This window comes from Phoenix dactylifera, chromosome 2 (genome assembly GCF_009389715.1).
Source record: "Phoenix dactylifera cultivar Barhee BC4 chromosome 2, palm_55x_up_171113_PBpolish2nd_filt_p, whole genome shotgun sequence".
NCBI lineage: Eukaryota > Viridiplantae > Streptophyta > Magnoliopsida > Arecales > Arecaceae > Phoenix > Phoenix dactylifera.
Genome location: NC_052393.1, coordinates 21,085,755 through 21,113,681, shown reverse-complemented (window position 1 = coordinate 21,113,681; position 27,927 = coordinate 21,085,755). Strand labels below are relative to the sequence as shown.

The following is a 27,927-nucleotide window of genomic DNA, read 5'->3' as shown; positions in this document are numbered from 1 at the left end:
AAACGTTTCCGAAGAAAGTCGTTCAAACCTAATTCTTATCATGATGTAATCTCTTTCACTTAACTCATTATAACGTCTGTGTAAATCAGCAAAGGATTTATATTTTAAGTTATTAAAGTGACTACAATTGCTGATTTCTCGATGCAATGAATGTGGATGTGATACAATTGATTGTGCAGACTCAAAGACTCTATACTGATGAGACATGAAAAACAGGTCTATGGGTTGCCTAAGTTTGTAATCATGCACTACTTCGAATGGACTCATACCTATGGACTTGTTAACCGAACTATTACATGCAAACTCAACTGTCGGTAACATTAAATTCCAGGTCCTAGCATATGCATTCGGTCTGAGCCTATGATGTAGAAGGTTGGACAGAGATGCTCCGGGAACTAGATCGATTGCGCGTTGGATATCATGCATTGGAGAAAGTGCATCCGGAAGATCATCAGGGAGTGCATCATGAAACTCCTCTAGAAGGGAAACTACTACCGGGGAATGTTCAAGGTTGGACTCCGCATGGGTAACTTTAGCTACAAGTGCCAATTCAGATGATTGGCTCTCAATATCTGTCACTACCTCTTCCACAGTTGTGATGTGAAGTGGCTTGGTTGTACTTAGATCACTAGTCTCCCTTTGGGAATCATTTTGGACAAAGTCTAATTCTGTAGGTTCGTCTTCAAAGTCTTCTTCATAGTCTTCTATATTTGGTTCATAGACTTCTTCGACATATTCGGCCTCTTGGTTCCTAACTTCTGGTTCAGTAATCGGGTAGGTCTTAGTGGAACATTGGGGCGCTATATAGCCGAATTGTTGACACCTAGAGTATTGGGTTTGGTGCCTAGGAGAGTAGGGAAGGACTACAGGTGGTGCGACCAAACCGATTTTAGGTTGGGCTGTAACAGGGGTTGGCGATTTAGGGGTCCTAGAATGTTGCACGAGCTCACGGATCTCTTGTCTGAATTCTTTGTATCCAGCCCGTATGACAACGATCTGTTCTAAGATAGACCTCAAAATGTCGGAATTCATGGTAGCTACAGGGGTTTTAGGTTGATTGAGATAGTACTCCATATCACTACAGGTTGGCATGCAATGATGACACTGGGTGATGATGTGAAATGCAGTGTCACTAATGAAACCCTAATAACTATGATGTAGGACCAAATTTGATGCAGGACAACCTACTAATGCAATCTATTATGATTTCAGAAATCAACAAGTCTTCACAATAATAGCTTAAATTTAAATGTTGCTGATTTTTACTTCGGTTATTCAGAATTAAGGATTAAGATTATTCAATTTAAGAAATTAGATTGCAATCAAGTAGTACAGTTGTTCTGATCCTAAATCAATATGATCGAATAATGTTGAGAAACGTCCTGTTACTAGGGTGTGCTAATTTAATGTCAAGATTTAAAGGGTAATAGGACGGGTTCGGAAGTAAGAGGTTCAATGTTCTGAATTATAACAGCAATATAAGTTTTCAAAATGTGGCTATCATGCAAGAGAACTAGAACATAATTAAATGAACAAGCCAGAAAAGTAGAAACCTATCACCTGTAGCGGATGCAGTCAACCAGAATCGTCTGCTCGTGGAGTCTCGGACACGAAGTTGGCGCCGGGCAGAGCTAGCTGGAGTTATGGACCTGCATCTACAGCACAAGGCTTCCGGGGCTGTTGAAATGGGCTGAAGAACAATCTGGTTTGGGCCTGAGATCGGACCTGCAGCCGCTTGGGCTTGGGCCGCGCTCAATTGATGGCGCACGGGCTTGGGCCAGTACAGAAGCAAGAGCGGCTGGGGCCTTGGTTCGTGCGGGAAAGATGGATGGCCAAGGGGGAGAGCAGATGAGGGAGGCGACGGTGATGGCCAAGGGGGAGAGCAGATGAGGGAGGCGACGGTTGGGATGGCGGCCGAAGTCGGGGAGGTGCTGTGGTGGTGCTCGGGGTGGCGGTGGCGAGGATGGCGTGGGTCCGGTGTCGTTCACGGGAGACGTCCTCGGGTCGCAGTGAAGGCGGACACGGCGGCGGCGGCGGACGAGGCTCGGTGGAGACGGAGCCCGGCGGAGGTGGCGCAACAGAGATGGAGCGGCAGAGAGAAGGCTGCCGCGAAAGATGAGCGGCGGCAGACTCGACGAGGCGGCGGAAATGGGGTTGGCACGACGGCGGCGAGGAGGAAAGGCGGAGCGGCTGGTGGTGGCGCTTCAGGCGGAGCTCGGCGACGGCGGCGAAGGGGTGGCACGACGGCGGCGAGGAGGAAAGGCGGAGCGGCCAGAGGCAGCGCTGCAGGCGGAGCTCGGCGACGGCGGCGAAGGGGACGGTGGAAACCCTAGGGTTTCCTTTTCGGCAGAACAGAGGTTGGTTTTTTTTTTTTTTTTTTTTTTTTGAGGGGAAACACGTGCAGGTCACGTGATCCGACTTCTTTTTTTTTTTTTTTTTTTTGAGACACGTGAGATCACGTGTGTTGTTATAACCTTGGATCCGGTCGGATTCGGGTTGTCGGGCGTGAACCGCTCCGATAACCCGTTAGTTCCTCACGTGCAAGGCACGTGTATTTTTTTTTTTTTTTTTTTTTTTTTTTGGAATGGATCCGGGCTAGCAGAGAAACGGGTAACGGGTTTGGATTTTACCCGTTAGGTTTGTTTTCTTCAACCTCCCGATGGTTTCGGGAGAAGGCTCCGATCTTCACGGCGATGGCGGTGGCCGGGGCTCTGGGACCTATGGCGGCGGGCGGGGCCGGTCACGGGCTCCGGCCGGCGGCGCTTCCGGTGACGCGTCGGCAGTCACGGCTGCGACTCCGTGACCTGCAGCGGGGATGGCTGGCGTTCCCGGGTTTGCCACGGGTCGGCCGTGGGCGGCGCGGGCGAGCTGGTGGCGCTGCTGACATTGTGCGCGGGGTGAAGGCGGCCGTGGGCGCGACGGATGGTGGGATTTGGCTCCTCCGACGGTGGGCTCGGGCCTTCACTGGGCAGCGGCGGCGACTGATGGATCAAGTCAGAGAGACGCGAAGGAGAGTCTGGTGCAGGGGCTGTGGCTCTTTCTTCTCTCTCGGCTGCAGAACTTTTTTTTTTTTTTTTTTTTTTTTGCTCTGGTGAAGACACAGACCGAGAGAGAGGGGGGGTCGGATGCGGATGGCTGTCGATCTGGGCCTTCACAGACTCGGCAGTGATCCTTTTTTTTTTTTTTTTCTTTGGTGAGCGGACTGACAGAGGGAAGGGGTCTGTTCTTGTTGTTGATGGTAACCGAGGGAAAGAAAAACTGTTGACGGATCGGGGCTTTGGCAATAGAAGCAAAACCGGTTGCTCTGATACCAAGTTGATGCAGCACCAGTGTGGGGAAAGAGGAGAAGAAGGAAGAACAAGAGAGGGAAAAGGAAGAAGAGGTTGTAGAGACGCAGGAAGAATAGAGGAGGAGAGGAGAAAAAGAGAAAAAAGAACGTAGGGGGAAAGAAATTCCAAATCACTTCATTAAACCCTAATCATGAAAATAGTTCCCTATATATAGGGCCCAAATACACAACTTGCATAAACCCCCTTACACAACAATAAATCCTAATAAGCCCACAAATAACACAAATAAACCACAAATAAGCCCTAAAATGCAAATAAACTCAGAAATAAAATAAACCACAAATAAATCCCTAAATGCAAATAAATGCGTCTGGCTCAATCCGGAGGCTCAGGATCATCTGGATGAAGGGCTCTGATGTCCCCATCAATGTTTCTCCTACATCTATCTTGGTAAAAATCTTAGACAAATCCTTCATTGCTTTACATTTCGAATATAGTGCATGTTTTTGTTCCTGCTTCTCTAAGGACCTTATATCCTATTCTAAGATGTGCTTTCTCTTCCTCTTTCTCTACTCTCACTCTATATTGGTGAAATATAGTTACATGCTCAAGACTAGATCAAATCAAGAGTTGATATAGTCATTATCGAGTAGTATGCTAATACTTTAATTATTTACATTTTGAAAAGTTTTAAAATTGTATAAGATATCTAATTTTCTTATTTCATTAATTTTGCTTGTTCTTCATAGGATTAGTGCAATTTTAATGTTATTATTTATGCACACATGACACTATTTTTGTCAAAATTAATAAAACATAATATATAACACTTTTAATTATCATTGTTGGTGATTTAAAAGGTACATTCTCTATTAATTATAAACATTATTTGACAGGATTCTCGATCTTCTTATTGAATTTTATAATTATAGCTTTCTAGTATTGTATAATATACTCTTACATTCATATATATTCTAGCATTAAAATCTACATAATACTAGGATCATGTTGACATGGGATAAACTATACTAAGCCCCCACATCATATCAATAACAACCAAGTCAAGTAAGTATGCCCTACACCATCGATAATATATGTACCAACCTATATTTGAATTTTTTAACAGTAACCTATTCTCATATCCGGAACTTTATTTTGTAAAGTTAAGCTAATTTATTATATATAAAAAACTACTCATATATCTTACATTGACTTGACATGATCTAGGATGCAAGAACTTGTAGGGTTTAGATATTTAGCGAACATAAAAGTAATAAATTTTTAGAGAAAATAATTTTGTACTTAAATCAAGAAATAAACAAGAGAGATTTCTAGTTTTAATGTATTGAAAGATAATGAAAATCCTATAAAGAATAATTAAATTTGACGGTGAAGATATAATTAAGGGTTTTTTATATACATATCCTCCTAAATATTGAAATTTTATGAATATCCTTCTAAAATTGATATTTGTATGTATACCCTTGTAAAATACTCATTTTACATGGATATTTTTTATTTTTTTCTTATATATATGCCTGCACCATCTAACGCTGTCAAAAAATTAGCGGCTTAAAATTAAAAATAATTGAAATATCCTTAGTGGGTAGATATGCAAAAAGAAACATTTATTAGGCTATATATGCAAATAATACTTTGCGAAGGTATTCATGCAATTTCACATATTTAGGAGGATTTACATACAAAAAAATTTAATTTTGTTTTTTCTATTTTAACCTGTTTTAACACTCGAATTTATCTAATGCCCGCTCCTCAATGTTTTTCATAAAAATATTGCTTAAGAAAAATATTGAAATTGACAATTAGATAACAAAAAGAGTTATGAAAGTTTTTTCACTAATTATGAAATTATTTTACTTTATTTTTCTTTATTTATAACAACCTCTATATCTTATTTCATCGAAATATAGCTTATAATATTTATTATTATAGTACGTTTATAAAGACATGTATTAGAATATAGAAAAGGATTAGAATCTCTTAAAGACACATTAGAATATTTTTCATACTACTGCTATGCTCGTGGGTGGAAGAACAATATCAATCATATCCAAACAAAATCATTGAGAAACTTCAAATATTTAGAAGGGCATATACGTAAATATCATTTTGGAGGGCATTCATGCAAATTCTAATATTTAGAAAGGACGTATCTATGCAAAAATTCAAGAATTTTTTTTTTTTGCATATATACCCTTCTAAATATATAAAATTTTATGAATACTCTCCAAAATTGTTATTTGCATGTATACCTTTATAAACATTTATTTTTGCATGCTTACCTACTAAGGGTATTTTCGTCATTTTAATTTTAAACCGCTAACTTCTTAATGGTGTTGGATGATATGGATAGATATACAAAAAAAAGAAGGATATATATACAAAACAAGTATTTGATGAGGATATACATGCAAATATCAATTTTAAAATAGTATTCACGCAAATTTCAATATTTAGGAGGCTATGTACAAAAAAAAACTTTATAATAAAATGATTAAAGTTCTAAAATTTAAAATAAATAAAGTTTATTTTCATATTTCAGGTATGGTAAAAATTGTAAAAAGGTTATTTAATTTTAAATGTCACAAATAAGTTTCATGTTTCGTAAAAATAAAAAGGAGTAGAGCTGGAAATCTATATTTCAGATCTTATGTATGAAACAAGAAATAATATCTAGAATTATAAGTTCCAATTTTTACAGTATTTGATTTCAAACAACTAATTATCATATGTTGATGTATTTTATAAAGTTTTGAGAAATAAATTTTGGGCTTTAAGTTCCACATTTTGAGTTATAACACAAAAATAATACAAAATTTAGATAAACTTGACCAATTATCCAGCTAGAGGAGCCAATGTCAAGTGGGAAGGCAGTTGCCGATAAAGTGACTGCTATTAAAGATAGAGAAGTAAGGAGAGACTATCTCCAATGAGCACAAAAATTATAGGCTCATGCTTGATTTCCAGCTTGAGATTAGGTACCCTACTTTGTTTGTTGTGATTTCTTGTTGTATGGATGTTGTGGTTAACGGTTTAGGGCAGGGGCTTTGGACCAATCTCTACTTCTCGAAAAGAAAAATTTTAGTAAATGATATTTTTGGAAGAAACTTTTATCAACATGGGCTTATAATAGTCATGTGCTGACTTAAGTTACTAGCTAGTTGACATCATAGATGGATGGAAGAGCAGCATTACACAAATTAAAATTTGAAGGTCTAATTGAGACTTTTTCAGGAAAGGAGGTGTTTGTGCAAATAGCTAAAAGATGAGGGGGTCAAATAGTAAATGTATTTATAGTGATTAAGAAGATTATGGGTTTCTATCATAGTATGCTCGTGCTGCGGTTGGAGGTAGAGCTGGCAATTTATGATTTGATCCATTAAACGGACATGTAAGCAACCCGTTTTAAGTAGGTTCGAGTTTGACATAAATGGGTGACGTGCCTAGACCCATTTATCAAATAAGTTAGGTTTAGGTTTAGACTTTTGACTCATCTAGACCATTTCAACTTGTTTGATAATTGAAAAGAATCATGATCTAACCTATTTAACCCATTTAAAATCTACTCAACTTATTTTTATCTTGTTTAACTTGACCTGCTTAACCTATTTAATTTGTCTAAATATATTTAACTTGTTGAATACTTACTTAAATTGTTTAACCTAATTCGACCTATTTAGTAAATGAATTATGTGGATTGGCTTGATTACATGTTTAATAAATTGGTCAGGTTTAGATTTGAATCTTTGCTCTATTTAATAAATTGGTCGTGTTTAAGAGATTATTCGAAAAGAATTGAGATCCGTTGTACATGGGAGCATCTTTATCGGCCATCCGCACAAGAGAATCAATCTTGCTATAGGAAAGTATTTAGCACACCTTTAAGCTAGGCAAGTTCACCTATCTTTCTAGTTTCTATTCTTCAAAAACTTCAAAATATTCATATTAATCTTTTTAAAAGATGATTTCCTAAGAATAATTCATATTTGTGGTACTATTTGTTTGACATTTTTTCCCTCTTTGTTTGCTCCATTAGCCGATTGGTTTCTTGCCTTTATTCGAGCTTAAGACTCTATATTGGCATCTCTTGAAATCCCTATGAGATATTCTACGCAAAATATGTGGAGCATATTTAGGATCCTTTAAATATAATTTGAGTTATTCTCATGAGCAATAACATACCATTTTGAATAGATAAATTACCAATGATTTGAGATATTTCAACATTTAAGAAACAAAGTTATTCATGAGCATCTTGGGGGGTTGCTAGGCAACTCGGTTCATTTAAACTTCTGCTAAGAAGTGTTTGCTTACATCATTTAACTTGACCCATCAACTTGATTTGATATGTTTCAGTTGTGTGGTTGTGAATCTTACAATGAAGCCCTGAATTTTTTCTGCAAGTTGATTTCAAGTTGGAGCAATGACCTAATTCATGTCTTTTTGGGTCATCATGCATGTATAATATTTAGCTTAACTTCCCCACCACCCCCCCCCCCCCCCCCCCCCCCCCCCCAAGTGTAGATGGTCTCCTCATTTTGCTTCATGGTTGCACTAAAGCCGCCTCAACTTTAAATACAAGGCTTCGGTTGCCATTTCATCCCCTCTCTACAAAATCTGCTAGCCCTAGATCCCCCTCGCTGCTATCACTAAGTAGCAAGTCCAATAATGATCTCTTGCCTCTTATTATCTTGACCTCTTTTATCTCCTGGTAGATCTGAAAAAGATTTGCATATTTCAACACATTCTAGAGCAAACCACCAAAATTAGGCAAGGAGCTTGGGTTCTGAAAAGATTTGTTTTGTTAACTTAGACTCTTTATTGCTAAAAGAGGAACTATGGTTCTTGATCATGGGATCTTATTAAGATGATTTTTGGCTTAGATGATTTGGCCAATTGAGAGACTGACAATTTTAATGTTAGTTTACTATTTGAGATACGAAAACATGTTTATCAGCTTGTGTTTGTTAGATCTGAGATGCAATTTTTTACTCAGTAGCATATTTGGTTCAATAATTGCAATCTCGATAAGCAATCAAGACCGATTCGATCGATCTAGGACATACCATAAAATAGTTTCTTGGCTAAAATTTAATTTAATCTTATCCAATCCATCTCTATACGTATTATTGTAACCAATATAAGGAGATCGAGAGAGACCGAAATTCTATTATTATAATTCACAAACTAAAATCACAATGTTCGGCCAATTTTCATCACCATGAAAGTAATAGTAAAACTTAAATCATCCGCGTCAACTTGCATAATACCTGCTTTTCGACATTACAAAGACCCCCTAAAATGTTTTTCATTCTAGATTTCTTCTGGAAAGGATCTTCAAATCTAGAATTGCATGAACGACAAAACTAAAATATTAGCCTGCCTATCTATGGTATTGTCAACAATTGCAAATCTAATGAAACCCATCATACCTAATTAGGTCTCTATAATCATCGTATCACCAAATCGATTTTACATTCTATGCTCCAATAATGATCAAAGGTGAGCTAAGATTGTTAGATTGCCGTTAAAAATATCCAATGACACCACACAACCTTGTGTGCGCAACCAAATCAAAAGATCAAATGACAATTTCTTTTTGCTCTTACGTCACATTCCGAAGGAAACCAAGCGCAAGCATTGAGAGAGGCAAATACATGCAGGATCAAAGCCTATCAAGTTGTACCACGTCGAAGCTGAGCAGCCCACGACAATGGCAGACATTTAGGCGACGGTGGAGCATCGTCGACTCAAGAAGGTGACCAGAATTTGGAACTTCGGCAGCATGAATGGACATACCCGACCGCTCACTGGCGGTGGCGGTTTGGGTTGGGATCGTTTGCTGCCGAAGCCACCCGGACCAACACCGACCGCCCCGTGCAGCTCCTGAGACGTTGGATCGAGATCGAACGGAAAAAAACAGAAGACAGCGCACGCCTCTTCGCTATAAAAGGCGGCAACGCGGGCGCAGCCTCCTTCGCATTGTTCGCACTCCAGCGGCAGACCAAGCCCTCCCTGATCGGTTCACGAGGGGAGAGAGCGAGCGGAGCGACCGAGGAAGAGACAGCGAGGAGAAGAGAAGGAGCGGGCGAGAACGGGAAAAGTGGCCGTTTTTCTCTCCTTTCGGGCATCGCCGCAGCGTCGTCTCCCCCCCGATTCTGAGCGAGTTCAGGTATTTCCCCCTTGTTTCCCCTCTCTGCCCCCTCCCCTCTTTCTCGATGTCGGTACTCGACATCAGGAGGGCCCTAGAAAGTTTTGTTTCTTTGTTGAACGATCGGATCAGGGCTTCTTTCTCTTCAGTTTTAGGGCGATGAGGCGTGTTCAAAGCGCTGTGGCCCAATTTTGTTAATTTTTCTTTAGAATCCGGTGATTATTGGATCCAAGCATTCGATTGTCGGTTTGCTAGGGTTTTTCAAGACCAAGCATAATTCGTTGTAGGCTTCAAATTATATCAGGAGGCTTGTTTTCTAATGCCCTCAGGCATCAAGATTGGAGCCTTTTGCTTACAAGATCCCTAATAGCATACGTGATTCTTGAGTAGGGAGGGTCAGATAGGGTTTAGGTTTTCCCCCTCTCCTATTTAAATTTCCACCTTTGTTTAGGGTTTAGGTGTTGAGTAGAGAGGGTCAGATAGGGTTTTGGTTTTCCCCCTCCCCTATTTTAAATTTTCACCTTTGTTTAGGGTTTAGGGCTTTTATTGATCTTGCATCGAAGTTGGAACTTTGCATTTGTCTCCTGCTGTATCAGGGCAAAACCAACATTTCCCTCAGCGCATTTCTGTCTACGGAATCCATGAATGGCAGTGCCTTTCTCTGGGTGAAGGGTAAGCTCTTTCCCTCAACCTCTTGTTTATTTGCATGGACTTGGGAGTATCGGATTCTGATTTTTTAACTTCAACTTCTATCTCTCTGTATGAAAAAATTGTACGATCCATGTCTTATTTCGTTCTTATAGTCATACATATCAGTGCTGATATTAAACTGGTTATCTAGCCAACCTTAACCATCCGGCCATGACTTAAAAAAGTATTATGATCGAATGAACATTTTTTATTTTAGTTTTGGTATCAAAATCAAACATGAAGGATCACTAAAGTCAACTGAAAAATTGTTCCTGATAAGACACTGTAAGTTGCAACTTTTGGCTATTCAAAATTTTAACGGTCATATGAGTTGGGACATGCGTGTTACTGTAAGGTGGGTGTACTGTAAACCATTTGCTGTTCTTTTTCTTTCCCAACACCTTGTTTTCTCTTAAAATCTACATTTCAGTCAATTGCTTTTTCACTATCGTTTTTTATTAAGGAAAATAACAATATTTACCTACATATTATGAAAGCCATGTGTAACAAGAAACGTAGGTGCAAGGGTGTAAACTGGAGGAAGTGAGTTAATTGTTTAGGTTTTTTATATAATAACCCCAAGTGGTTATTCCTTCAAAATTCTCTTTTGGATTATCAGAGCATCGGGCTTTGTGGGCTAATGCAGTATTCATCAACAAGACCATCAGGGTTATTTTATGTCAGCTGCTGCCTTGTTTGCTTTGAAAGGCTAGAAATTTATTGAAGAACAAAGAATTATCTTTACATTGCAGGTGCATCTATCTACACATATAAACAAGTGTGCCTATTTATAATGAACATAATGTGCAAGACTATTCTAAATTTTTTGGCATATTAAGTCATCTTTAGTTGGTAAATTTTTTAGCTGCATCATGAATCACGAATGCATTTATAAACTTCCTGAAAGATCCTTGTCTCTATTTTCTAAGGACCGTAGGAGACAAGCCTCTTAAATCATGTTTTGTTCCCTAAGAGGGATTTTTGTATCCTATATATTTTTAATATTCATCCCTGTTACCTACTTATCTTATCAGATATAGGGACATAGATCTCCTGCTGTCCTTTACTATAATGGTATCAGCATTGCTTCTTCTGCAATAGCAGTACGCATAATTATTTTGTTGAATGGTGTAATGATGTTGAATGACAATGTCATTAGTTTGTTATCATTTAGACATGCTTGAGTAAATATCACATGAACAATTACATTATAGTGACTATTTTGTTGGGTCCTTTTAAATAGCATTTTTTTCTAGAAATGAGGTTTTTATGTGATGAGATAGTATATACTGGTTAAGTATTTCTTTTTGACGGAGATTATCAGGGTGGCATGTAAGAAGGTTGAGTAGGGAGGGTTTATCAGGCCATTTACAATTAGGTCTTGCTAACATTCATAATGTCCTTGATGAGACTAGGGATGGTTTATCAGGCCATATAAATTTAGTCCGGTCGACATTCATAATATCCTTGATGAAATTTTAATAACCCAAATGTTGCTTGTGTGCTAGAAAATTGACAGGTGGGACACAAAGTAATACTGTATGCATTTTCTCATTGTTCATTGGTAAGGAATTTAGAAAACTTCAGAAGAAACCAAAGTCAACCGAATGATTATATTGCTTCTGAATGAACATGAAACTGAGCTTATTTCACTGACAGATGCTGCCCTAGATGCATTTATTTGTATTTTTTTTTATAGATTTTGAAAGTTTGTCAGGGTCCTCAGAGATTTGGATCCTTTACTGCCTTTTCATTTTAATCCAATCCAGTTATTCGTATCTACTATTGATGTTAGTCTTACCGCTATTTTAGTGTTTGCTGCCGCTTAAATCTCTGTTGGGAATGGCCAGCAATCCGCAGTCTTCTGGGGCACAGGTAGCATATATAACTCGACAACATCCTTTTGCCATTTTATGGTGTACTGTCCTGTTAATCTGAATGAATTTGTTTGATTTTTCTTTGTTGTTCTTTTTGCCATTGCTTGAATATAATGTGTTTTTTTTTTTTTTTTTTTGTAAAAGCCCCTTAGGCCTGCAGTGGTGGGGTCCACAGGTCCACCTCAAAATTTTGGTCCCCCAATGTCTATGCAGGTGAGAATTTATTTCTCTGCTGGAATTTCAGATATGTTGTTATTGCTTGATTCCCTTTATAAAGCACGTGATTATGTGGATGTTGCAGTTCAGACCTGTGGTTCCGGCTCAGCAAACACATCAGTTCATCCCAGCAGCTTCTCAGCAATTCCGACCTGTTGGGCAAGGTGTTCCTGGTTCAAATATTGGAATACCTTCTGGTCAGACTCAAATGCACCATTTTCCTCAACCTGCACAGCATCTGCCAAGATCAGGTCCGCCAGCACCACCTTCTTCACAAGCAATTCCAATGCCATATGGTCAGCCAAGTATGCCCATGACATCTGGGTCACTGCAGCCCCAGCAAAATCCTCAGATGCAAAACAGTCATCTGCCTAATTTAGGTGGCATAGGAATGCCCCTTTCTTCATCTTATACAGTAAGATCTCTCTTATCTATATTTTTTAGTAGCTACTAACATATTTTCCTCCCCTTTTTTCCGCTTCTGTTAGTTTGGTTATGTGACGGCGTGCTAATACATGACTGCAGTTTGCAACATCTTATTGCCAGCCACCAAATACTCTTAATAACCCATCCCAGTATCAACCAGCATCCCAGATGCAAGCACCCATTACACCTGCGATGGGACAACCGTGGTCTGCACCTGGGACTCAGAATGTACCTCTTGTTACACCTCTGGTGCAGGCTGCACCACAATCTTCAGCTACGGGGGCTGCAGTGGGCACAGCTGCTGTGAGAATCTTCTGTACTTTTTTGAGACTATATTTGGTTCACTGGAATGGACGTTTGAATGGAATGGGAATTCTAGCTTTGGCCCCATTCAAATGTCTAATATGGCAATAAATTCAGAAATCACATTTTCTTTGGAATCATAATTACTTCAATTAAAGAATGATGATTGCTCTTACAGGGGAGGAGTAATCATTGAATGGGAATGAATCATATTTCTTGAAATAGGTTAATTAGTGATATTATGATTTAAAATAGCAACAAACAATATATTTGATATGAGTTAATTATTTGTAATAATAATATAAAGTATAAAATAAATAATTTAATATTAATTAAAAAGTGTAATTTCATTAAAAATTAAAAAAATCAAGTAACATTTATCCTATATATGTAACATTATATCAATTATTACTTAGAGGTTTACTATCTAGTATGCTAACAAATGAGCATTTTGCAATTTATAAATATTAAAATAAATTATTAAATAGTTTTGAATAAAAAAATCTATTAGATAACTATTAGAAAATCAATTAATAATATAAAAATAAAAAAGTAAAGCATAAAAAAGAAAAGAAACATAAAGAGTAATGGCATACCTTATTAGTTATATAAGTATAAGAAAACTTGTTAAATAAAATACAAAATGAATTAAAAACAGGATTAATAAACATAAAAATATAAAAAATACAAAAATAAAAACAAAATGTTAAATACTAACAAAACAAAAGCCTCAATTAATAAAACTAGAAAACTTAAAATAAATAGTATAAAAAAATATAAATTCTAATAATCAGAAAAATATAGAAATGAATAGAAATTAAAATTATTAATTAAAATAAAATGAAACAAAATATAAAAAAATGTAAAGCAAATAATATTACATTGGGTACATTCTAATGCATAACTAGCTAATTTAAAGATTAGAATTGAATTGATATTCCTTTTCCTTTCATTCCTTTCATTCTCATCCAAACACTGGAATAGAAATTGTGATCCCCATTCTTTGCCTTCCATTCCCATGTCATTCCATTTCCCATTCTGATTCTTTTTGATTGTTGTGAACTGAACGTAGCGTTATTTACTTTGCGAGAAAAATATTCATCCCAAATCATATTTGTCATGGACCTTTCTTGCTCATATCTTCCTTTTGTCCTTTTGAAAAAAAATCCAGACAACAAATGCACAACCTAGGTCTTCTGAACAGGTCTCTTCTGATTGGCAAGAGCACACATCTGTTGATGGAAAAAGGTATATGTTTACTGAACATCCATACTCTGCATTCTTTTGCTTAGAGTGTTTCCAGATCTCTGTCGTCTGTGGCTTTTGGTTTTGTTATAAGTGTATACAATCCCTAATGTAATTTCTGCATCGTTCGCCAACTCATTTGAATCTTAAGTTTTGTCTGTTGTGTTGGCCAATTATTTGTGTTCTGATCAGCTACAACATTTAATTATTTAGATATTACTACAATAAGAAGACTAGACAATCTAGCTGGGAGAAGCCCCTTGAGTTGATGACGCCTATCGAGGTGAGTCACATTATTGAATGTCTTCATACTATGATTCTACTTCCTTTTTGTGATCATACAAGTGGTTGCTGTTATGGTTGCTTTCATGAATGCTGACAGTTGTAAACTGTACTAGTGTTGATCAAATTTGTTTTATGTATATTCTCTGTTTCTTTGCATGTTCTTCTACTGGTTTGTAGATGTCTTTTGGCACGTCTGGAGCAAAAAATGACTGCTTTATGTGGTCATTATGAAGACGGGGTTTCAGTTTTCTCAAGGCAGGCAATGATTGCTATTTACCTTTCTTAAATCAAGGGGCTTCCCCCTCTTTTTGTAATGCTAGTGGTGGGTGTGATTTGTGATCTGTTGAAAACATGGAGTAACAAAACATGATGCATTTCCATGTTTAGATAATTTGGCATGATTTTTTTTTGCTTTCAACTGCTGTTAAGACTTAAAAGTTGTCATGTGCTGAACTATCAACCCGATGAAATCTTTAGTTGGCATGAGCAATAGAAATTCCAATAAATAGTTCTTCCCATGCTTTTCATAAATTGTGGATTGTTTTTGAAACTGTGCATTTGCATAATAGCACAGATAAATTCATTTGATACGGTAAAATTCTTAAAATACACATGCAACATTGCAGGCATATATGATGATCATGTGCATGTATAAATACCTATACTTGCATCTGTATGTTAAATATTTTGATGTAGCTGACATGCCTAATTAATTTCAAAACCATTTGTAATAGTACGATCAGTGACTTGATTTCAATCACAATAAGTTATTTCAACTATCTTTATTTCTCACTTACACTATCGCATACTTAATTTACTTTGAATTGCATGGGCAAGATTGGTACTGATGATGAACACAGGTACTTGGTAAAATGACACTGACTTGCCACAGATACTGAAGCTTCTATCTGAAAATTTGATTTTGTTAAGATGTAGACATTATGCTACAATTCATGAGTTCTTTATTTATGTAACTGACATAGCAGATTGCAATTCAAAATTTAACTACCTCAGCATTAATTCCAGTCTCATTTAAATGTCTAAATGTTGTGTAAAATTTTTGCTTTCCATTATGAGCTGGGATTTCAGGACATGTCAAGTTCTCTGTGACACATGTCGCATTTTATCCCTTGCTTATGATATATCTGAATTTATATTTTGAATTTTACTCCGGGCACCTTTTGATCATGAAAAATTATTTTTCCTGTTCGGTTTATAATGGTGATCTATGTAATAGCATAATTTGGATTTGCTTAATGCTGATTCATTTGACACCAATAGTTTCTTAAGGTTGCTCACAGGTACATGATTTATATAGTCACAGGAGAGGTATGACATGTTATGTGTTGAATGTTCATTGCAATATTTCTTGTTCAGATTAAGTTACACTGTATTTATTATTATCTGTTCATCTGTTGCCTTTGAGATTGCTGCGCATCTCTTGTTGAGGCTTTCTGCTTGCAGTTTATTGTGAAGAAAAGTATTTTCCACGATCAAGTCATGTTGCATTGAATTGTGTTACTGTACATGCATAAGCATGTTGTCTCCAGTTTAAACAAAATGTTAGTCACTTGATAATGCATTTTTTGGGGGTAGAACTTCATGATCACTTAGCATATATTTATATTTCTATTAGCTTCTTTTTGTAGCTTAGTACTGTAATTATGGGTGCATTGTGGATTTATTTACTTCTTAATATTGGTGGTTACATGACTTTCTTTTATTCTATAGCTCCTCTTGCTGAAACTCACGCTATGAAGTCTTTTTACTGAAGCTTTAACTCCAAACGCTGTCAGTGAAAGCTTATAAGGGCTATATGGGATCTGCTGTATTGATCATAGTTTGATTAGTTAAGGGTTGAGAATTTTTTACTGCAGGATCTGAACCCTGACATTGTCAATCTGTATATAAATTATAGTGGACATGATAGGCTAAGAAATAACAAGTTGTATTTTATTTCCTTCTTTTGTTTGTTGGCAATCTTTATCTCTTTATAATCTCTCACCTTCTGATTGAATGACATTAGCGGTTACCTTTACCTTAAAGGTTGCAGTATTCATGTATACAAATCTAAGTTTATTTTTTTGATGAATGGGAGCCTCAATCAGATTCTAAGTATGATTCATTATCTAAAGGTAAGTTTTCTTTATTTTCCTCAAGTGTATAGCTGCCTTTTTCCCAATTGAACTGGGCAAGAGGTAGACAAGTTGCAAGGGAGCGAGATTCATTATCAAGAGTTCTAGATTGAATACAAGTTCCTCAAAAGTCTTGAAGAATATCACATATTTTGTGCTACCTGTGAGAAATGAGAGAATATTGTCATATTGTTGGCTTTTACTTTTTCTTACTTTGTATATGAAAAAAACTTATGAGACATTCACATCTATGTTACATTGTTGATTTTGTAGAATTGAAAGAATTGCAAGGGATACAAATATGGTTTGCCAATTTATATGCCTTTAGTTGACTGCAATTTGACATGATTAAGGTGGCATAGTTACTGTGCAGGTAGATGAATCACTGCAGCTATATTTTGGCTATAATCAATTTAGATGAAGCTTTGGTTTTTATTGTTATTGCATGTCACTAGCAGAGTGCTACAATACTGAAATTCTAATTTAACCCTGAGCTGGATAAATTACTAATTCCAGTGAAAGGATGGTATTGTTTGCAGCTGCATATTGTGGTACATAAAAATTTACTACACAATGATTGCTTATCCAAAAATTCTGATATGAATTTGTGTAAGATGCCATGCTGGAATTTTGCTAAGATGAATAAAAGATCTTTTGTTAGTCACTTTGGATGCGCTTTAGTCCTTGATACACACTTTTTTATTAGTACTTGCTTTTTATCAGATACATTCAGTACTCTTCTTTGTGCTTATTTAACCTTTTCACCTGCACAGAGGGCTGATGCCTCGACTGATTGGAAGGAGTTCAGCACTTCAGATGGACGAACGTAAGTAATTTTCTTGTACTTTTAGCCATGGTTTTAAATCCCTCTGGGATGTCCCATAGGATACTGGGACGGGGTACTGTCCCAAATGTTGGGAGTGGACCGTCCTGCGATCATTCTAGGATCTTGATCGGTGCATCCTGGGACATCCCCCCACCCCAGGTATCGGGATGGGGTGGGAGGTGCTGCATTCCATTCCACCAAGCAAACTGGGACTGCCCTGTCCTTATTATTGTTTAATTTTTTTGCCAATGCATGATGTAGTTTGAAATCCTGCAGATGTCTCATGTTGTTTAACAGTCAATCTTTTCTGTGTTCTGAATATTGTACAGATACTATTATAACAAGGTCACAAAGATATCAAAATGGATAATTCCTGATGAGCTCAAGGTTTGAATATGATCAGCCTCGCTGCTCTCTTGTGCTTATATCACCTTTTCAGTTCAATTCTGATTAAATGCATTTATTATTCAGTTAGCTCGTGAACAAGCATTAAGGGCTGCAGCTCAGCAGGCACATACAGAAACTGGAACAGCTTCCGTTGCCCCAGTTGCTCCAACTGTTTCGTCTGGAGAGATCCCTTCTGCCACAACAGACTCTGTGACTCCTGGAACAACATCTGCAGTAGTATCAAGCTCAGTTCCAGTGGCAGTCAACTCAATTACACCACCAGCTGTGATGGCTTCGGTATCACCATCTGTTGTACCATCAGCTGGAATCTCGTCGAGTTCCTCCTTGGGAATTCCAAACACAATTGGCTCATCAAATCTTCAGACAACTGTAACTCCATTACCTGCACCTGTTTCTGCTAATACGGTGGTATCTACTGTTGCAATAGAATCTGCATCATCTAACACTAAGTATGGTTTAATGGGTTGCTATGGATGCATTGGTTTCTTTTATCCTTTGTTTTTGTAGTTGAAAGTAGCCAATCTTCCATTACTCTCAATTTATTTTCAGGAGTAATCATGACAGCTCATCTCTCCTAAATACTGCAAGTGTGCCTGATGGTGCTTCTGCTCAGGATTTGGAGGTATGATTGGTTTGTAACTTCCTGATTGAGTTCTTTCATGTGTTCTGATTTGTCACTTCTGTAATATTAAACTTTTGTCATGGTGGTGTTTCATTACTTGTATTTTGTTGCATATTTAGTTTTGGTTTGTGGTAGAAAGAACTAGCATCTACTTTCATCCTAAATTCAACAATGATTTATTGGTTAGTTAAGTTCAGTATTTTATATATTTATGTATTTAACAAACAATTCTAGCAATAACTTTCCCCTTTAGCTTGGTACTATAGTTATTCGTGTATTATGGTTTCCTAGCTTCTATTTGTTTGATTGCTAAGGACGGACATGTGGCAAAAAGAAATTTCTGATACTGACAATCCTTCTATTATTTTATTATGCATTCACAGATTCTGCTTTTCCCATTACTCTTGAAGAGATGGTGATGATAAGTGCTTTTGAATCTTCAACACCTTGATGACACATTGACACTTAGGACTGTCACATGAAAAAGCTGTTCATGAGCAGTTTGGCTTGAAAGTTGACTCTTAAGAGGGTTTGCTCAATTAGTGAATAAACCAGGCCTGAGCCTAGAATTTGAGCTAGAAATGTAGACAAATTGAGCTTGCTTGTGTTCGGCTTGATTTTTCTGGAAATATAATATAATTTGCTATCTAAAATGACAATTCAGTTCTGTATTTAGTTAGCTTTATAGCTATAATTGATACAAGCACTTAGTAACTATAATTAATATGGGTCTATGTCTAATAGCTGGAACATGCTAATGTTTTTAGATGTTGGATCAAGGTCTAGTGACTGGGACAAATCTTTGAGCTAGCCTTATCTCAATTCAAATAGAAGTCCTATCTTTTGGAGGATTATTGACATGCAGACTTCACCCATTGCATGATATAGCTTCTAACTCCTTTCTCCTTTTCCTCTTCCCAAAGCCTAGTTGCTTCCAAGGGAGAAGTGACAACTTGCAAGACAGATGGGTCCAGTGGATGTCCATGCACGATTGTCCTAGGTCTAGGAATAAAATTAATGTGCAGGCACTGGGAATGATTTATGGTGAAGGAGGCAGATGGGTTTGTAGGTTGTTGGCTACAGCTTCAACTTGGGAGGGTTTCTGTGGGGTAAAAGGGAACTGAATGAAGTCTTGATCTATATTTTACTACTGTTGCTCTAGACTATCTCCCTTCTCGTCTCTCCTTCATCCTCACTCTTTTTCCTCTTGCTTGCTTGTTCACCACTTAAGCTTGTGAACAGCTTGTGTATGCTCGACACTCACCTAGAGCTAATTTTGAGCTTGCTAGCTTGGGCTTGTTTCAAGGATGAGCGAAACTTGAGTTAGGTCGGCTAACAATTGAGTGAAGTTTGAGCTGTCTAATGACACCTAGATGGACTGGGTGTTACATATGGCAGTTTCAATGGAATGGAATATCCATGACACCAATGCCTGGACAAATCGACTATTTTTTTGGGGTGTGATCTGCGATTCTTTCCCTGTGGAGACTTGTATCCATTTTACCTGCCTTGTTGGTTGGGTTTCCTTTCATTAGTCCCACTTTCTACCTTGATCATTTTGTTGAGTGTAATGTACTTCCCATGATTACTTATGTTACTTTATGGTGCATGATAATAGTCGAAAAATGTAGGTAAAAAGCAGGAACATTGAGTGGGTGAAAGTGAGAAGTACACAAATGCAAGAAGATCAATAACCTTGAGTGTCGGGTTTCTGAGCTGAGGGGAGGTGTTGCACCACCTTGTTTGCTGATTAGTTGAAGCTCTAACTAGTCATGTTATAAAGTTTGTGGAGCACCTCCAGCATCAACTTAGCGGCCATATAACTTTGGTTGGTTGCTGGAATATCCATATGCCTTGTGAATTAGAGCTAGGTATGGGTTCCCAAACGAGCCCATCAGGATCAACTAAATGATCTAATTTCTTGGGCCTGGTAGTCTGAATGGGCATTAAGTTTGGGTTCTCCTGTTGTAGCAAGGAGTTTGACCTGGAAATTGATCACCTGACCCTCCTGGCCCAGTCATTTGGTTGTCCTAGCCATGGATTTCCTTGTTTTAGGTGTGCCAGGGTTAAGTTTTCATGCTTGATTGTTTTTTCAGTTCAGCTTGTGCTCACCAAAATTATCCTGGCCTTACTTGCCTGAAAACTTAATAAATATATATATTGTGTACTCAGTACTATATAATTTGGCGAGCACTTTATATATAATATTAATGTATGATATTATTGAATGTTAATGCATAATATATATGTCAAAACACTTTCTGTTTGCCCCTTAGCCTACCCTTGCCTCCTTTGCTTCCTCACATTTGCTGCATGCAGAACCATCACTGCTTGATTCTGTACCCAAATCAGGTACCCTGCTTACTACCACTCTGCCTTCACATCCTCTCTCTGTCTACTTTCCTCCTATTGCTGGCACCTCACCACAACTGTATCCATCTCTACCACATCTGTCCCTACGCCACCTCACGCTCCTGTGCTGCCACCTTTTTTTTTCCATCATCACTTCTGAAACTCATAATTAAACCTACCAAATCCTATGGAAACCAAACTCGGTGGGTATGACTGAAACTCGAATTCAAATATTTGAGCTTTGGATGGGCTACTCTTTTTTGTGATTATTACTTAAACAGAGCGATGTTCTGGTGTTTTTGCAGAACTTTTACCTAATAATAATGTAGGCTACATTAAAGAAGAATATATTGAGTTACTTTCTGGTTATTGTTCCTGTAGTTGTGTTAGGTGAGCTCTGTAGAATTTTGGATCGTGCTCTTAATAGTTGTTGAACTTTGCGTTGTTACTGTTGAATACAATCAGCATAGCAGCTATTTTTAGTTTGATGTCTATTTATAGGCATTTGTGTTGGTGAATTTGTTGTAGGAAGCTAAAAAGGCCATGCCAGTTACTGGAAGAGTCAATGTCACTCCATTGGAGGAGAAAACAATTGATGAAGAACCTTTGGTTTATTCTAATAAGCAGGTATCGTAATTGGTTGCACATCAGCTGGTTTCTCTTTCTTGTTTCTGATATGCTTGGTGTTTCTTTCAGGAGGCAAAAGCTGCATTCAAAGCCCTACTGGAATCTGCAAATGTTGAATCTGATTGGACTTGGGAGCAGGTATCTTTTTCCTGAATTAATAATGTGGGCATTTTTTTGACCTTTACACAGTTATATGATATTGCTTGAAACTTTTTAGGCAATGAGAGTTATTATCAATGACAAGAGATATGGTGCGTTAAAGACCCTTGGTGAGAGGAAACAAGCATTTAATGAGGTGAGTTCACAGATAAATTATTCTCTTATCTGAACTTAAATTTGACTTAACAGGTGGCTGTAGGCACATCGTAGGATTGGTTTTCATTCTTCAGTACTTAGTGAAGACACGTTATCTACGAGTTATTTATATTTTTGCTCTTGTTAGTTAATCTCATCTTCATTTTATCTCAGTACTTGGGACAAAGGAAAAAACAGGAAGCTGAGGAAAGGCGCATTAAACAAAAGAAAGCACGAGAAGACTTCACCAGAATGTTGGAAGTATGTTACATTTTTTTTCTTTAAGAAGGTCCACATAGTAGTTTCTCCATAAGATTAATAATTTTTAATTGTATCTTATGCAGGAATGCAAAGAATTAACTTCGTCAACCCGGTGGAGGTCTGTTCTCTATTTCTGTGCTTGTTTTTATGTACACAAGAAAAGAACTAGTTAAAAGTCTAAATCATATTCGTTACAAAGACCTGCTCGAATTTGAACTTAGAAACTAGCTCTCTGAGCTAGGATTGCCTATGTGCCTTTATGAAGTCTTACGTCATTATTACTTAGTACTTGATTATATCCATTCAGTAAAGCCGTGACCATGTTTGAGAATGATGAACGGTTTCATGCTGTTGAGCGGGCAAGAGATCGTGAGGATCTATTTGAAAGCTATTTGGTGGATCTCCAGAAAAAGGTCAGAGCTTGCCGGATTTTTTTTTCATGTGGTCCTGATTTCTTGTTCTTCTAGAATTGTGAAATGTATTCTGTTTCCTAGACTCAAGATTAATTATTTTTTGGACAAACCAAATATATATAATTAGTTTCTTGTTTTTGTTGCTGATATTCTTGGTGCTCCTACTCTGATGTTAATTCTGCATCTAGACCTTTTATTGATGTGAGATATTTATATTGCTCCGGCACAAAGCAAAATGTGTTTATTTGATAACAGTAGCTGTCAAGCCTTATCCCAACTTTTTGGCCCTGACTTTGTCAATCCTCATTTGTCAGGCATTGAATTTATCTAAAACAGTTGTGAAATATAAAATTTGGATCTTATTATGGTCTATACATCTGCATTGCAGCTTACATATCAGACTTCGGAAACAATGCCTATGGTTGGAATTCACTGTAAGGTTCAAAAACATAACATTTAATTTAAATTTAATATGTATGATAGACATTACAGAGAAACCCCTGATTTTGACATGTGAACTTAGAATTTTAATACCAGACTTGAAAAACAAAAACCAAGTCTTGAATTCAAAAGCACGGAAAAGTTACCTAAAATAATTGTTTTTAAGGACTGATTGTAAAATTTATACTTTAACACATGGCAAGCTTCCATTCACAAAGCATTATTCAAATTCAGGCTTGTTTAATTATTCATTCTATTACATTGAGCTGCTTATTTTTTTCAAGAGAAATGCGTTGAGCTGCTAGTTTTTCTTAACCAATGTTTAGTTTCTTCATTCACATAGTGAAATGGCATGGAAATTGAATCGTGCTTTGTGTTTTTGTTTTTGATATCTTATTATATTAAAATGTGCTTTCCTTCTAATATATCTTAGTAGTTTTGATATCTTCTTTAGGTTGGAGTATTGTAATATTATCTGCAGATGGATGTTTGAACACATCATTAATGCCTTTGCCTCTAACAGTTTGATGAAGCCTATAGCTTGAGCAAGGAAGTTAGACTTATAAAGCCTATGGCCTTTTAGTTCTTGGCTTCCTTTGGGATGTCATATCTTTGAATTTATTCCTGATTTTTCTTTCAGCTTGTTATTTCTTTATCATTATTGACGTTTACATAACCTTTCATTAAGTATTTCTAGCACACTTCTTGTTCCATAATTTTACTGTAATGTGGATACCGCTGCAGGAAAGAGCGAAGGCTGCCGAGGAGCATAAACGAAATATAATGGAGTATAGAACTTTTCTTGAATCTTGTGACTTTATTAAGGTACTGTTCCAAACTAAGTGCCATAATAAGGATACAAACATGGTCATTCTGCTTTAGAATATGGTTACTTATTATTTTCCCTGTATCTTTAGGCAAACACCCAATGGAGGAAAGTTCAAGATCGACTGGAGGATGACGAAAGATGTTCTCGACTTGAAAAAATTGATCGTTTGGAGATCTTCCAGGTAAGCTTTTCTCATCATTTTGTTACCTTGGGAGGTGCTTTTCTTATCTTCCATGCTCTCAAGCATGTCAATTTATTGCAGGAGTACATACATGATCTGGAAAAGGAAGAGGAGGAACAGCGGAAGATACAGAAGGTGCATTAATGTTTTCCTTGTCATAACTTGTGAACTGATTTTTGTAGTATGCTTATATATCATTCATCAATTGAACATACAGGAGCAATTAAGACGGCTGGAGCGCAAAAACCGTGATGAGTTCCGCAAATTAATGGAAGAACATGTTGCTGCTGGAATTCTTACAGCTAAAACTCACTGGCGCGATTACTGTATGCAGGTAACTTAAAAATTGTGGTATGCTTTCATGAGATTGTTGTTCATTTGGAATGTTATCTAACTTTCTATGTCCATATGTTATAATGTAATTGTTGTTTTGCAGGTGAAGGATTTGCCACCTTACATAGCAGTATCATCAAACACATCAGGTTCAACACCAAAAGATCTGTTTGAGGATGTTGCAGAGGAACTTGACAAGCAGGTTGGTTTGTCATTATCCATTTGAAAATTATGCCTTGCCTGTTGAGTGTATTAGGCATGCATTAATTAATAAAGGTCAATAATGAAGTGGGAGGTAAGCTTTGGAAAGTTTTTGATGGTTTGTGAATTATAGTTGAATTGCTTTTTTTTTTTTTTTGTAATTTAATTGAAGAGAATTTCAGAGGAATATGCTGCATCTATACTAACTGATTTCCATTTGCCTAATGATTCAAGTCAACTTAGGTTCATGTTATTCTCTGTTTGACATTTAAATCATATTTTGGGGAGCTTTCAATGGGTGGCATGATTAAATTAAAATGAATGTTGGGGGACTATGCTAATTGTGTACTATATGACTGCCTGTTACCTAATAAGTAATCTAAATTTCAGGTGTCATAATTCGCTCTTAGGTCTACCCTAGCACACATATATATTATATGTGTGCATCTTTTTGCAATCTTTGTGTGTATTCAAGCTTTAACTAGCTGAACTTGACTTGGTTCAACTTGAAATTAATTTTGAATCTGTCTTGCTGGCTGAAGCTTGGTTTGTTTAATTTCTAATCGAGATGTTATTTAGAAATTTAGTTTGTTTGATTTGATCGAGTTTTCTTCTTCCTCGTTCATGTATCCCTCTTTATTTTTTTTTCTTGCTCCCCTTTTGTTTCTTCCCCACTGTCTTTTCTTTACCCCTTCAATATTTAATACTTGCAACCCCATGCCCGCTCCCCCCTTCACCCACCGGGGACCTTACCTTTTTCCTTTTCTTCCTCATATTATGCCTTCTCTCCTGTTTATTTTTCTGTTGCCTAGGACACTAGGAGGACACTAGGCATCTGCTTAGTCTGCCTTGGCTTTAAGCAGGTGATCAGTGTTTCTTTCTACTTGTCATTGACCAATAGATAATTTTTTCATCATTGTAGGTATGTTTTTTAAAATCTCAATTTATTTAATAATGCGGAACAATTTTAGCTTGAGGAAGTGCAATATCCACATTGTTATTTTTCTGTTGCCTAGGACACTAGGCATCTGCTTAGTCTGCCTTGGCTTTAAGCAGGTGATCAGTGTTTCTTTCTACTTGTCATTGACCAATAGATAATTTTTTCATCATTGTAGGTATGTTTTTTAAAATCTCAATTTATTTAATAATGCGGAAAAAATTTAGCTTAGGAAGTGCAATATCCACATTGTTAGCATCTCACATACATGGCTCCTTAGAAGATTTCAGAAACCTCTGTTGGTTGCCTTTTTCATAATATTGTGGGTGGTAGGAACTTCTCTAACTGGTGTTGTCTATGTTTGACCAGTTACTTAGCTTAGGTGTTATGCAAGGCCAATCCTGCCTAAGCTGCTTAATTATGTGAATTAACTTAATGTTGATCTATTATTATTATTATGTAGATTAAAGGGTAGAATTTAAGCTGGATTTTATTTTTTTATTTATGTTTAATCTACAAACATGTACTGATTATTATGCTTGTGAAGTGCATACCACTTTTCCAGTCTCTGTAGTACTGGAATGTTATATTTGAATGCTAGACATGGGCCAAATTGTGAGGGTTAAATTTTTGTCACAGTTGCTGTATTAATTCTTATAAGATGATCAGTGATATTTCTGTAGAGGCCTCTGCCAAGGTATCATGTAAGCTTTTCTTTTGTCTTCCAACAAATGAGTGGAAAACCTAGACCTGATTACTTCTTTGCTGTTGGAGAATGCTGATTATATGAATGTTCCAACTTTAATTCTGAAGTTGATTTTAAGCTGTTTTTCTGATCATTTTATGCTCCATTTTCTGCAGTACCATGAGGACAAGGCCCAGATCAAAGAAGCAATTAAGATCCGAAAGGTGATTGATAGCTCTCTCTCTCTCTCTTGCTTCTGTGTCTTACAATAAAATGCATTGCTGTAATGGTGAAATTCTTATATCCAGATTGCTTTGGCATCTTCATGGACATTTGAAGATTTCAAGGCTGCTACTTCGGGTGATGACAGCCTACAAGGAATATCAGAGACAAACATGAAGGTAAACTTTCCATATTTATGTCCTGTCATCTTTTTTTTTTCTTTTTGCCTTTTTTTAAGGTGGGCGGGACATTTATCCACATTGGTGTGCAGAAGAAGGCCTCCTTGTACAGTTTCTTCCTTCAGCTCTAATTTTCTGTTTGTGATTAACGAAAGTAGTCCTTTAAGAACATTTATTTGTTCCTCCGTTGACTATCTCAGATCTCCTTAGCTTTTATCATTAGACATCTTTCTTGCTCTATTCTCAATCATTTTGCTTCTCCATTATGTATATCTCCAGGCCCTAATTGTCTAACCTCCTTACGAACACTATCCTGCTGTCTGTCAATCCCCTTCTAACTCTCTAAAGCTCCGAAGGAAAATGTGGGCACTCTTGTCTCAAATTTCAGTTGATCTTCTAAGATGGAAATAAAGGGAGAAATATGAACATATGAAAAGACAAAGAAAGGAGATTAATGAAAGTATGAATGTTGGAATAGGAATATTGTAGTTAAGTTAATAAGAAGGAGGTGAAGGGTTGACTAAAAATATGTTCATATAAAAAGGTGATTCTCGGAGCATCTTTTTCTTAGATTTTGAAACTTTTGTTAGATTGTATTTGTTTGTGTGTATTCTCTCTATGTATTTGTACATAGTTAAAACTATACCTGTGTATAATTTATACATCCTCTGTTGACTCCGAACTTTCCCATAGAAACCATAACTTCCCCATAATAGAGTCTGTTTAAAATTAATCCTTTCCCTGCCATTCAAAGTGTGTTAGGTTTTCAAAACAGTTTGCCTTGTTCATTGAAATTTCCTTTTCTTGTTCCTCTGTTGAGATAGAAAACTTACGAATTTGCTTGTTGTAAAGATTAGAGCTGATCATGGGGTGGATCTCGGGCCTAAACTATATTCATTTTTAGTTAGGCTTCGGGTTGGGCCTATTTAAAATTTGACATTTTCTGTACCTAAGCTTGGCCCATGATCAGTGCTGGCAAAGATATTACTTGTTGCTGTTAAGAGTCTTGAAAATTTTAAAGGTTCAATAGTAATCTTATTTATTTTTTAGATTCTAACCTACGTAATGTCTTCTATGATGTTTCAAAGTACTGTCATAAGTCCTTTTCATGATCACGATTCCACTTTTAATCTATAAGTACCATTCCCTACTAAAAGTCATCTTGTCCCAAAAAAAACACACCCACAAAAAAAAGATAAGGAAAAAAAGGAAGAAAACACTTACACAAATGGCCTCCTACCCACTGCCAAATGCACAAAAACATACCATGAAATCCTAGAAATACCAGGTAACTGAAATGCATGTTGAAGTCGTTATGCATGTGTCAACAATTCATTTGTTATTTTTTCATTTTCTGTTCATGTCAATTAAAAATTAAATTTGATTTGTAAATTTTTTTGTGGATCTGCCGTCTTGTGCTCAGAACATCAAGAACCTGTTAATTAGGCAATTTGCTTTTTTCTCTATAGTATAGACC

At 36.9% G+C, this 27,927-nt stretch overlaps 1 protein-coding gene across 5 annotated transcripts in view; it reads left to right on the top strand.

Moving 5' to 3' along the window:
• The first annotated feature begins 9,286 nt into the window (after positions 1-9,286).
• LOC103720771 (pre-mRNA-processing protein 40A-like) overlaps positions 9,287-27,927 on the top strand; it is a 33,363-nt gene continuing 14,722 nt past the window's right edge. For 2 of the 5 annotated variants that reach the window (XR_003388227.2, XM_008810646.4), the window contains exons 1-25: positions 9,288-9,483; positions 10,059-10,134; positions 11,965-12,027; positions 12,174-12,242; positions 12,331-12,660; positions 12,771-12,974; positions 14,146-14,222; positions 14,433-14,502; positions 17,413-17,465; positions 17,795-17,852; positions 17,937-18,322; positions 18,423-18,495; positions 21,376-21,474; positions 21,544-21,612; positions 21,692-21,769; positions 21,943-22,029; positions 22,113-22,147; positions 22,337-22,442; positions 23,628-23,708; positions 23,801-23,893; positions 23,975-24,028; positions 24,111-24,227; positions 24,330-24,428; positions 26,226-26,273; positions 26,358-26,450. Coding sequence is in view for 4 of the 5 variants with exons in the window: in XM_008810646.4 (XP_008808868.2) it covers positions 11,995-12,027; positions 12,174-12,242; positions 12,331-12,660; positions 12,771-12,974; positions 14,146-14,222; positions 14,433-14,502; positions 17,413-17,465; positions 17,795-17,852; positions 17,937-18,322; positions 18,423-18,495; positions 21,376-21,474; positions 21,544-21,612; positions 21,692-21,769; positions 21,943-22,029; positions 22,113-22,147; positions 22,337-22,442; positions 23,628-23,708; positions 23,801-23,893; positions 23,975-24,028; positions 24,111-24,227; positions 24,330-24,428; positions 26,226-26,273; positions 26,358-26,450 (2,412 nt within the window). In the remaining variant the exon portion in view is untranslated. Of the gene's footprint in view, positions 9,484-9,993; positions 10,135-11,964; positions 12,028-12,173; positions 12,243-12,330; positions 12,661-12,770; positions 12,975-14,145; positions 14,223-14,432; positions 14,503-17,412; positions 17,466-17,794; positions 17,853-17,936; positions 18,323-18,422; positions 18,496-21,375; positions 21,475-21,543; positions 21,613-21,691; positions 21,770-21,942; positions 22,030-22,112; positions 22,148-22,336; positions 22,443-23,627; positions 23,709-23,800; positions 23,894-23,974; positions 24,029-24,110; positions 24,228-24,329; positions 24,429-26,225; positions 26,274-26,357; positions 26,451-27,927 lie in introns of those variants that run through there. The other 3 variants (XM_026809866.2, XM_008810647.4, XM_039123657.1) reach the window with 3 other exon arrangements.